Here is a 13,117-nt window from a genome sequence, read left to right on the forward strand (position 1 = left end):
AATAAATAAATAAATTTTATTTTTTATAATTATACCATGAATAAAGAATTTAAATTTTAGGGCGCGAAAAGAATATTATGCTTAATGATACGGGTTACTGGAAAATATAATAAAATCATCATATGAATTTCAGACGAATAATGATCGGATCTTTAAAGAGAGACGCGTGTAAAAATTAATTCCCAATAAATTTAATCTAATTTTTGGAGAGATTTTTGGAGAGAAAAACCGTATACTATTAACAAACTGATTTCTCAAAACGATTTTCGATGTCTGTCAAACTCCAGCATGTGTTGTTATCAATTGTAAAATAAAGATCCGTGCCAAGTTTTCGCTAATCCCGATTGTTTGCTCCGGCGCTCGTACCAACGAACGATTTATTTCGTCCGCGTGAGAGGAGAGACGACGCGTGTGCGCGTAAGAAGCGGGGAACGACCGGGCTTCGGTGGAAATCATCAGCCGATTAGAGTGCAGATGTTCTCGTACGGAGATTACGAGCCGTTTCTACCCTCCCCGCGGTACCATCATACGCACCGGGGGTTTAGGCCGGCAGGGGCGGCGGAAAGTGGATATAACGTCATAGGGTAGGCTTGATTGAATTATCATGAGTGTTTGCGGAACGGCGGCCTGCAATTGAATTAGATGCGGGGCCTTTCCTATCGAAGCGCGTAGACATATATCAGTGTCTCGACCTTAATTCTTTCTTTCTCTCTCTAACATCAAGATCGTTATATCTTCTATTCGCGTATAAAAGTCGGTAAAAGATCATCATTGACCTGACAAAATCACTCATGCACCTGATGTTACCATTCTTTTACACGGTTATTGTTTCGTCACTTAATGAAAGAAGAATCGCCTCGTTAGCGATTAAGACTTGTATAATTATAGCAAAGATTTATAATCTATAAGATATATATTTATATGTATACATCTTTATTAATATTAATAATATTAATAATATTATAATAATCTTTTTAGGGGAACACATAAAAAAAATTACGGAAATATAACATTCTCAAGAGTAAGCATAAATAAATGAAATAAGAGTAATAAATATATCTTATTATAGATATATAATAAGATATATTTATTACTCTTATTTCATTTATTTGTGCTTCCTTAATTATAATATTTTTCTTTCTTTATTTTTTAATTCCACTTAAACAATGCAATATTAACTTTAATCTTTTTCTGTCGTCAAGCACGCTAAGTTTCATTGCGAATATTATATTTCCGCAATTTTTTTTTATGTGCCCTTAAAAAGATTATTATAATTCTAAGCTATAAATCTATCCGCTTATCTATTTATCTGTTCATCTTTCTTAAATATAAAAATATCAGAAAATAATTATTGTCAAAGAGATATCGTTGAGATAGGGTTACTAAACTTGTTTAACATTTCCTGGAAAGATAGCTATGATTGTGTGAGCCTCGTGGGGCCCGACGTCAGCGATATATACAGAACAAAAATACATACGTTGGAGAATATTAGTTTTAAAGAGACAAAAAATCGGGCAAGGATTCTCGTTTATTATCAATGAGAAAGCGGTGAATCGAAAAATCGACAACGGCAAGTATTGTATTTGTAGTGTATCGATATAAGCGAAGGAGTAGTTGTCCCTCGTATGTCGGTAGAGGGACGCAATCGTTTGGTACACATAGTTATCTGCGATCGGAGAGATTGTTCGCGGAGTACAACGAAAAATCAGTGCATTCCTTTACGGATCAAAGGCGCGCCGCCCGATAGAAAAGAGGCGAGCGCGTCGAACAAGACGCTCGATAAGACTTTCGCGGCTTATCTCGCGGTCGCGATTGATTAATCGATACGCGATAAGGATCTTGATGTTTGTCATCGTATGTGACGTTTCCTTGAAAACGATGATTCCAAAACCGGCATAATTTCGGAGACTGAATTCACTTTGAATGCTCCCTCGTTCACGTGGGAGACACGTGATAAACATAAAAAATGTTGCTTTAATAGAGGAAAAAATTTATTTAGAAGGAAAAAAAATTGATGCTGAGAAATCCCGCATTGTATATCATAAGGCAAGGACGTGTGTCACCCCGAATCGATATTTAGCTTCTTTTTTCAACATTTATAAATTCGACAAGTTTATTTTATATAGGGAAAAAATTAAGCTTTTATTTTAGATCTCAAATAAGTAACGGATAAACAGTTTCCCACTTATTATTAAAGGAAAAAAGGATCTTTAAGCAAAACTACAGATTAGTTTCAAAAGAGGACCGATTCTGCTTTAAAATTAAAGTATCAAGATAGATTGAAAATTCAGATCGAAAGTAGGAGCAAAACGGAATGCGCCGAAAGTCAGATTCCGTTCGTGCGAGATCGATGTCAGTGTACATTTACAGGAAGCGAAGATTGTCACACGCGAAGTATGTACATGTACATTCGCTACGGTCATCCGCATCCACGGGCCATTTGGTCATTGTTCTAGCCACACGAGAAAGTCCAGAAGGCCCGGATCGGATCGTGCCGTGTCCGGGTCTGTGGTGGTCGGCTTGGACGCGGCGCCCGGCGCCAGACCCTCGGGAGAGAGAGTCTCCGGTTTACAACACTCTGGAGGATCGGGCGCCGCGCGCGCGCGCGCCCGGGGACCTGTGCTTCCCGTCATTAGGCCCCTCTAACGAGAGGGACCGCTGCCGGTCTTATCGCACGGGCCGCTTATAAAGAAGCGTAATCGCTGTTCGACGGGTACGTTCGCTTTTATCGTCGTCGCCGATCTCGTTCGGACGAGAGACTTTTCCTCCCCGAAAAGAAAGAGAGAGAGAGAGAGAAAAAGAAAAAAAAAAGAGACATCGCAAAAATGTCCGCATCCTAAAGTCATGTCTTGGTCATGCACTTGTCACGCGAAGAATGTATGCCCCGCGAGTAAGACAGGCTCATCCATCTTTGTTTGTTTAAGCTTTCAAGACGCTGTGAAAAATTGACGGAATTTGTCTGGTAAAACAGTCGTAAATCATCGGAGATGTTAGAAGAGAGATTTTTCGGAGAATTTTTCACAGCCTCTTATTATATAAAAGATCTTTATATATATATATATATATAATCTTTTTTTAGATTTTTACAGAAATATAACTTTGGAGAAATATAACGATCAGAATAATAATTATCGCGTTAGACCGTCCAAGATTGCTAAGAAACGATTTATTATCATGAATCGTAAAGATTCATTGAGAGAGGCTCGTGCAACCTATGCGAGTTTACGAGCTAGAGATAGAGCTGTCGCTGCGAGTTTTTTTTTATCGCATTCTAAATATAAAATAATTTGATTAATTCGGTTTCTCTTTGCGGGAACGAGTCGGGACAGGTTATTTTTACTTGTTAATTAACTCATTAGCGTATGTATACATTTTTTACAAACGAGAATATTCGATTCTTTTCTTGCATTTTTTTTCGCCTCGCAATGATTCCGCTGATAAGAATGAAAATAAATATTTTGATTAAACTATTTAATGTGAGACATTTGATAAGAGAAGGCTTTGAAAGTTAAATATCATGACATCGACATTAATTGGAAATTGGCGTATCCCTGAGAGAGATCTCTCATATTGATCGTTTGTATAAAACTGGATCCGATAAGTGGAAAAGGCGAGCAAGTAACAACGTATGTGGCGATGACGCAATGAAACTGGTACTGTAAATGATGTTATGATCAGATAACAAATCGTGATCAGTTGAGCTTTCGTGTCGAGATTGTCCTTACTAATTTTCGTTTAGCATTCGAAATATCAAAACGATCACATTACATATCTTTTCAACATGAAAATGAAACTTTGTTACAAAAGCTTTAGGCAGGCGTTCGAATATTTCATCGATAGTTCTTTCTTGTGGTTTCACTCGAATTAATTCTTGTAGAAATAAAAGTTCATTATCAATTTTCATACAACCTATTCGTTTATTATTTCATTTAAACGTACATCCTAAATTTAGTGTCGACCGCGTTCGGGGATGACCGCGGTATCGGCGAAGCGGCGCCGAGGACGCAGCGCCGTCCCGACGCGCTGCTTGTCATCTCATCAGATGGACATGGATGTCGGTGTACGAGAAATTCTGCGCGTATGCGGATCTTCTACAATTCTGGATGATCGAACTCTAGAAATATTCGACGTTCCGTTGACTGAAATAAGACTTTGTTACCCGTATCTCACGCACGATGTATATAATCTCTCTTTCTCTCTCTCTCTCTCTCTTCCTCTTTATATGTATCACATTACATATATTTTTTTATTACGTATATTTAATAGAAAATTTATTTATCTTCGAGACGAAATTTTTTATCTAAAAGATATGGAATTATTGTATGGAAAAAATGTCCCCGGGTCATTCACCGACGCGATCTATCTCCGAAGAGACAGTGTAGCCGGTTTGTGCGTGCAAACTCTACATCGCGAAGCGATTTCTGCGTTCACGGACGATGCTACCCGCAAATTTGCACGCCACTTCGGCTCGACAGGCGCCTTTTTCCCCGCCGCTGAAGACTCGGTCGAGTGTACCCGCTTTTACGCGTGGAGAATGTGCGTGCGAGGTACCATGCGCGTACACACATTCGCGCGCGGTATCTCAGTGACCTGAGATGTGCTCGAGAGAGAGAGAGAGAGAGAGAGAGAGAGAGAGAGAGCGCATCGCGGTACCGGCGAGCTTGTATAAGGACGCATTCCCGATTCCTTTTGCTACGCGAGACTCGGCCGCGCGTCCGGTAAAAAAAAGGGAAATAATTAGCGGAGGTGTTAATGAAATACCAAACGAACGCCGTGGGACACCGGGTCGGCGCCTCTGAACTGCCAACCAGACATCCCCGACACAAGCTCCGGCGCCGCTTCCTTCCTCCTCCCTCGTAGTAGCAAGCTACTCTGAGAGATATCTCCTTGTTTCTTCTCTCTCTCTCTCTCTCTCTTTTCTCTCCCTCTCTCTTTCTCTTTCTCCTTCTTCGGCCACCACGCCGATACCTTCCACTTTTTTCCCATCCTCTTTCTTCCTCTTCTTCATCTTCAACTTCTTACATTTCTTCGCCGCATCCTTCTCTCCTTTTTTTTATTTTTTCTTTTCTTGTCCTGTAGAGTAATCTCCACATTTCAAGCTCCGGCGCCGCTTCCTTCCTCCTCCCTCGTAGTAGCAAGCTACTCTGAGATATATCTCCTTGTTTCTTCTCTCTCTCTCTCTCTCTTTTCTCTCCCTCTCTCTTTCTCTTTCTCCTTCTTCGGCCACCACGCCGATACCTTCCACTTTTTTCCCATCCTCTTTCTTCCTCTTCTTCATCTTCAACTTCTTACATTTCTTCGCCGCATCCTTCTCTCCTTTTTTTTATTTTTTCTTTTCTTGTCCTGTAGAGTAATCTCCACATTTCTTTTTAAAATGTTTTCCTCTCTCTGCTCGAAAAAAATAACGAGCTTAAATGACCGTAAGCCGCGACTACTAGCGACTTGTATTAGATGAATAGAAAACAAGTTTCATTGACGTATAAAAATTCTGTCCGTATTATTCGTGAAGGAAGAATGAAAATAGTGCGTTCAAACATTATCGCTTACGAATATCACTATCTACCGTTTTATTCACAAATTAAAGAATATTTTTTATAATAATAATTAATATAATAATTAATGAAACTGTGTTATATTGAACTTATGAGACAATCACGATATTAAGTCGTAAAAGAAATGTATAAATGCAATCTGATCGAGCTCGAATATTTGAAAAGAACGAATCTAGACAATAAAAAAGGGAGATATGTTTTGCATCAAAATATAATCCTATATTTAAAGTTAATCACGTTGCACAGGTATCGCGTTTAACAAACGCCCGACTGTATACTATTTCCTTCGTGAAAAATAAAAACAAGAGATATTTACGGTGTTGGTGAAGACGCGAACCTATCCGTGAAATATATGACCTACAACGACAGGAAACGAGCCGCCACCCACATTCGGAGGTCGGTAGCGGGCGATCGCTCCAAAAATCGTTGCATTCGTGGTTTTCTTTTATCCACCTGAGAGACGGAGAGGGAGAGAAAGAGAGAGAGAGAGAGAGAGAGAAAGGATAAAGAGGGCGACTCGCCGCGCATATTATATAGCATCAGCGACCATCCTTCTTCGAAATGTTCCAAAGATCGAGTTTTGCCACCGATCAATCGTGACGAGGGCCAGGCAGTACATTCTGTCCGTCTTTTATCGACAACTCTACTATGCACTTCATCCCTGAATAAATTATATCACGGCTCGACTAGCGTGAAACGTATCGTTGATACCATTTAAGCCTCTTTTAGACGGTTGCAGAAAAATCGACATGCGGATACAGCGTATTTTTTTTTAACTATGCGCATCAACTAATGCGCTTCAAAGTTTTACGTGATACAACGAATACGACTCGTTTATACAGATTTTATAGATGAACGCGGCTGTCTAATCCACTGGCATTTAATGCCATTTTTATATTAAACGAAACTCGGAATAGAATAAGCGTTTCTAAAGGAAAAAAAAATATATATATAATACATATATGTATATAAAAGAAATATCGGATATGTATATATATAGAGAGATAAATAAGATTAAAATTCAATATACATGCACGGATGCATGCAGCGGACTGCCAATACTAATATCAATTGCAACATTAACCGAGATTAAACTTCAATGTACCGAAAGATTTCCATCGTCCATAATTGAGTGGTAATCACAGTTTCTGTCATATCACGTGAAAGCATTTTAAGTGCGACTTCGAATTGAAAATTGCAATTGTAATCTGTCGCTTTGCTCATTATTACTCATTAATGTCAACGCGATGCGATCCATGCCAATGTAATCCGCTAGAAATGAGCAATAACTGACAGTCAACAGCTTATTAAACGAGAAAAGAGAGAGAAGACGTCAAAACAATTACGTTAATTAGAAATCATAAGGACAAATTCAAATTTTTTTCTTATTACAACTGATTTGAACAAAGACTTCGTGCGTCTTCCTATATCAGAAAATAAAATAAAACAGAATAATATTTTTTCTTAATTATTATTTTATAATTTTGTTTTTTCTTGCCTCTCTATGAGATAAAAATTATTATTAAATAGTCGCGAAAGAAATAGTCGCGGAAAATATATACAATTTCTGAATTGTTTATAGAAACTATATCCTTCAAAAGTTGCAGATTTTTTTTTCACGATATCTACGGAAACTTTGGCCTGAAATACGCCCCGAGTCACGGTGGTATTAAATCAGTCTCGCCCACGTGAGCGAAAAACGTGTAACGAAATAGCGACAAATACGCGATGGTATCTTTACGATGATTTCGGGGGATCGGAGGGGAGGGAGATCTCAAGTACAGAGGCGCGCTGGCGCGCTGGATACGCTTAACCAGATCCGAGAAGTCTCCGAGATACGAGGTGGTTGTCGTCTCTGGGAGCTAATGGGATGCCGCCGACACCCTCCTCACGTCCGAGTCCCTTTGATCCTGGCCGACCTTGCCCTCGCCTCCGGCGTGACTCCCGCGCGTCCTCCTTATATCTCTTCCCGGTTTTCTCTCGGTCCGTTTTTTTTTCTCCTCGCGCATCCCACCCTGACCTTATCCACCGAGTCGGTCGAGAATTTTCATGGTGGTCGCGAGATTCCCCCGAGTCTACGCTCGTGTATACACGTTTCACATGAGCTCGCATTCTATGCGTAAACTCGTAAATTTTTTTCTCTTTTTTTTAGACATCTGTGTGTAATATAGAGGTTAGATACAGATGCGCGAATCTGTGAATGTTTGGTAATAATAATAATGAAAGAATTTTGTTCACAAAAACAAACATTAAATTGTACTACTTTCCAATATTCTCGAAGATAGATTTCGTACGAATAAAATTTTTTTATTCTACAAGATTTTGAATTATGTATAATTACTATTTTTGGATTAATATTATATGCGCACACATACACACATACACATGTACAGCGCAATCTGTATTTTCTCTGCATTCTATTATATTCACACATTTTTCTACTAAATCAGATAAAATAGAACTTTTGAGAATTCAATTACTTTTTAAATTAAAATTTAAGAAAAATTTAAAACCTGCTTAAAATTAAATGAAGAATAAGATTTTGTTATCTTTGAATTTTACGCTTCTGAAACTTATCCGCTTATAGATAATTAAAAAATATCTGAAACTAATTCGCAAGAAAAGCGACACGTGTTCGATGGTTTATAATCTAAAAATAATTGATGCGTTCGTATAATATTAAGGCTTATCATTTGCTGAATATCCTCTCCCGCTATTAATTTGTTGTATCCGCTATTAATAAATGACTCTATTAGTAATTTAGAAATAAAATACAGGCTCTATATTTGTTTTTCTACGATTCTTATTATTAACTTCGCTTCTTGAGATTTCTATTAGTTTATTCAAATTTATTCAAATCGGTTAAAATAGAACATTTCATATCAATTTAACAAAAATAGATCTTCAAGCAATATATACTCGCACACATAAAAGACATTTTCGCAAACGAACTTGATTATCAATAAAGCATAATTATCAATAGAGAAGTCAAACTAAGCTTGATTTAGACGATCTATAATTCACGAGAGAAAATTCAAGATAGATTTCTATCTATAACACAGGCCTGCGAATTTAGGATGTTAAAAGTTGTTTGAGATTTATAAGTGGTTTCCTTTGTAATTTTGTGCGCTGAACACGAATCTGGCCACAGAAATTGCCCATCACGTAGGGTTTTTGAGATAAATGATGTAAAATGGTCCAGAAATGACGATTTTGGCTATATTCATGAAAGATATTATAGAGAAAGCAAATTATTTCCAATATTTTAACCAATGGGTTCATATAGTACTATCCTTCTTCTTTAAAATCAATTAAAAGTTGTTTGAGATTTATAAGTGGTTTCTCCTACGTAATTTTGTGCGCTGAACACGAATCTGGCCGCAGAAATATATCTATCACGTCAGGTTTTTAAACATTAGACATTGTATCATGTAAAGAGAATTAAAAAATTCCAATTTTTATACATGAAACTATAAATGAAATTGCTGATGATGTTTTGATTTTTCCAACCCAGGGAATTAAATTTTTTACAATAAATTCGGATTGCAAAAAAGTAGCATATTATTTATCAAGACAGTCTTTCCATATGTTTCCAAAGTTTCATATTTTTTTTGAGTTCTTAAATTGTGTGTGTGGGAATATTCCCTCTTGTAAGTTTTCTTTAATACTTATTGTTATATAGTCGCGACGAAGGTGACCCTATTTTCTATGATAATGTCTTCCTACACCAGTTAGCGATAATTAACGAGTAATTACGCTTATCAACTGATAAATAAAATTATACTACACAGCTAGTTTTCGATGTGCAATGAAGGCAGAGGTGAGAAAATTCATGCGCAGTTGAGTGGCATGACAAATAAAGCGCTTTAAGATTATCACGCTGCACAGATGTTTAATAATAAGTGATATATGCATAATGAAAAGCTGTATTGTATCATTGATCGCTTTGTGTTAACGTTTAAAACTTTTTATTAATATTTATAAATTCCCTCAATTTTTTATTCCTATCATAGATAGCTTTTTAATCACGTAGATAGCTATTTTTGGTTAATTCAAAGACGATTCTAATCGCTGATGTATTTATAAATTACTTAATAAGCAACAGCAGCAATAAAAATTTGTATCAAATAATAGTATGGCTTTTTATATGCTAATGACAAATGATAATTATTGTAAATAAGAAACTAATTGTAGTTGATGCGCGAGATAATTATTTTCCAAAAAAACCTTGAAAATTTACTGTGTTTTTTTTATACATATCTTCTAGTTACTGCTATTTCGGAAATTTATCAGAATCCGACGAGAGACTTATCGGAAACATTTATTTATCAATATACGTATAAATATAGTTTTATGTTTTTAATCAATAATCATATGATGCGTGTGTGCATAAGTATCTACATATATACATATATGATGCGTTCAACATGGATGTGTCTATTTTTAGAGATGAAGGCATTCATGGGTGACGCCGAATGTAAAAGGCTATTTCATTTAACTGACTGACAATAAGTTATTCTGATTACACATTTTGCCACGATTAAATATCATTAATTATATAGTTTCTTCATCTTACTAATCCAGATATTGTGCATTGAGAAGAAAATAAAATTGTAAAAACCTATATGTATATAATAACTATAATATTTCTAAACATCTGATTAAGAAATTGTTATCAATATGCAATATAAGATTTAAACAAAGATGTTCTAAAGCCCGAAGGGCTTTGAAAGGCTGCTATCAATACGTGAAAAGATTTAGAGGAATCACAAAAAATCCTTTGGAATCCGAAAAATATTAATGCAATTTAACTTTTCGCATTTCTCAATGTGTGTATCTTATAACAAAACGATAATGTCCGAATTTTACGAAAATTTCACGGACGGGGTATCATCGGGAAAAAAGGGCCGACGTGTCCATCGAGCGAACGGGGGACCGAAACTCCGCGAAATTCCGTCCGTGAAGGCGACGCGGCGCGTCGCGTCAGAGCGCAGAATCCGGACGCTCCTCGTCGTCGGAACTCTGGGCGGAGTTCCGGCGGCGAGATGTAAACGCGCGCCGCCCAGACGTGTAACGCCCCTGATGTGTTCCCCGTACCCGCGTCTTTCGTTGGCGCATCTCCTTTTCGTTTGCGCGACGACGAGCCTCGGAAGAAGAGTCGCGCTCGACTAATTTCCAAGCGGCTTTCCAACGTCGCGGATCGTGACGTTTTATAGCTTTTTGTCCGATCTTTCGTATGCGCCGCAACGTTTTTACCCTACATTTCTCGGCGAATTATATGCTCGTATATGCGATTAAATGAATTAATTAATCGCGGATTCATATCGTTTCGATAGCCTTTTTTTTATAAACCTTCCATGCGTATCACGATAAATATAAAGTTCGAATATATTAAATTACTCTCTCTCTCTCCCTCTTTTTCTCCGAAATATATTAGATATTTATAGGAAATTTATGTGGAAAACACGTATTTATTGACGCTATTTATTTAAATGCAATAAATTTATCGTTTTAATTATATTTTTAAGTTTAATTACATTTTGGTAAAATGTACGCAACATTATGAAAAGCTACAAATATTTTCCAGAATAATTTCCGACACTTAGAACGGATTTCTCTACATAAATTTAGGACTTTAGAATATTAATAATCCATTTGATTTTTCGGTACAATAGAGTAGGAAACATTATTAAACTCTGAAACTTTTAATTTGCATTGAAACACTGGAGAAAAAAAAACGAAGAAGATGTTACATTAACTTTAAAATGTATAATATCTCAAAGTTATATGCACTCTTTTGAATGCCCAAGATTATTCTTTTAGGATTTATGTGGATATAATTTATGACTATGTATTTAATAATAGAGTCCGATTAACGCATCTCACATACGTTAAGAGATTATACGTTGCGCTAATTGAAAAACTAATCCGCTTTACAGGTTCGATAAATTTGCAGCAAAATTCCTCTAGTGCTTGACGATTATCTTTTTTCGATAACGCATTTGTATGTTCTGATTCTTTGAAAGGCGCGGCATCATCATACAATTCAAAGGCATAGCGAGAAAAAAGATTCTAATATCTATTTTAAACAAAAAGAAAAAAAAATACATTGATTTTTCATAATTTTTTTCTTAGCACGTCTTTTTATTCATTTCAATTATGATCTGTTATATGTTGTTACTCTTTCATGTCTTTTTTTTATCGTTGGTTATGTATAAGATATGTGTATTAATTTTTCAAAAATTCTTCTCCGTGTCTCGTATACGAAATCCATGATTAAATATCCTCACGTTATATCTTTGATACATTACGTAAGTTGACTCGCGAAATCGACAATCGAAATAACGCGTCGTCATTTTTGCCGCAACATAATAGAGATCGATGTATAGATTATTTTCGTTTGTCGGCTCCGTCGACACAGATGTTATTAATCGCTATTTCGCGGCTAATATGTAACTAACAAGCGATTGTTCTTTTACGATTAACGATAAGATCGATCGTGCATTCGGTCATGTTTTAATTTCACCATTATACGCATAATATGACGAAAAGTGAATTTATTTTTATACTTTCGCCGCGAACGCGCGTGTCTCGAGATAATGTTAATGTAATTATGCGATATGAGATCCTTTGAAGAATCGAAATTCCGCTTCTATTTTTCGCATGCATTTTGTACAAAGTAATACAATCCGAACGCGTACAAATAAAACTTTTGGGAAGCAACATATTTAATTTTTCTCTCTCTCTATCTCTCTCTCTAAAACACAATTGTTTGTGTTTCAGAAGGCAGAAGTTCGCTCTGCGTCGGCTGCGGCGGTCGAATCCACGATCAGTGGATCCTGAGGGTAGCACCTAATCTGGAATGGCACGCGGCATGTTTGAAATGTGCCGAGTGTCAACAGTTTCTGGATGAAAAGTGCACCTGTTTCGTGCGAGACGGCAAGACCTACTGCAAGGGCGATTATGTTAGGTGAGTCACGTCGACGTTCTTTCTTTGAAAGAGCTTCGCGCGGAGAAGTTCGGACAAGGAAACAGACCTGCGATCGCTTTTTAAAGATGTTGTTCAACTGCGTTTGTGTTGCGCGAGAGAAAGGAATAGGATATCTCTGACGAAAAGTCGTTTGATGTTTCGACATGTTCATTAAAAAAGCAGCGAGAAAATGCCTTTTTTGTAGAATATATAGACTTTTTTTTAGACTTCGATCGCCGCGTGATTGGTTTCTCGCCTCACGAGGCCGAAACCGCGATGACGTAGAACGTCAAGTATCGTCCAAGGGTTAAGTGTCGCTCCTTAACGAACGAATTCCTCGAAGAGGTACGAGCAAGAGGCACTCGAAAGAAAGAGAAAGAAGACTCGGCACGATCGCGGTGCAATATGGTAATTAATGCAAAACCGTGCCTCTTGTCAGCGCGGCCGCTACATTCCCCGGCGACACGCGATACGCTCTTTCCGATACGCATTTGCGAACGCACGGGATCGGGAGGCGAGTGAAAAGAAAAGGGAGAGGAAAAAAAAGGGCCGGGTGGCAGATTGGGCGGCGATGCGAGGTCGGGAAAGAAGTATT

General features: G+C 37.3%; 1 protein-coding gene across 1 annotated transcript in view; it reads left to right on the forward strand.

Annotated features, from left to right (window-relative positions):
* Nucleotides 1-13,117, forward strand: part of LOC115241161 (insulin gene enhancer protein ISL-1) — a 30,570-nt gene that overhangs the window by 5,233 nt on the left and 12,220 nt on the right. The window contains exon 2 of the mRNA XM_029816777.1: nt 12,336-12,522. Within this exon, the coding sequence (XP_029672637.1) occupies nt 12,336-12,522 (187 nt within the window). The remainder of the gene's footprint in view (nt 1-12,335; nt 12,523-13,117) is intronic.

Source organism: Formica exsecta, unplaced genomic scaffold (genome assembly GCF_003651465.1).
Source record: "Formica exsecta isolate Colony F162 unplaced genomic scaffold, ASM365146v1 scaffold47, whole genome shotgun sequence".
Lineage (NCBI taxonomy): Eukaryota > Metazoa > Arthropoda > Insecta > Hymenoptera > Formicidae > Formica > Formica exsecta.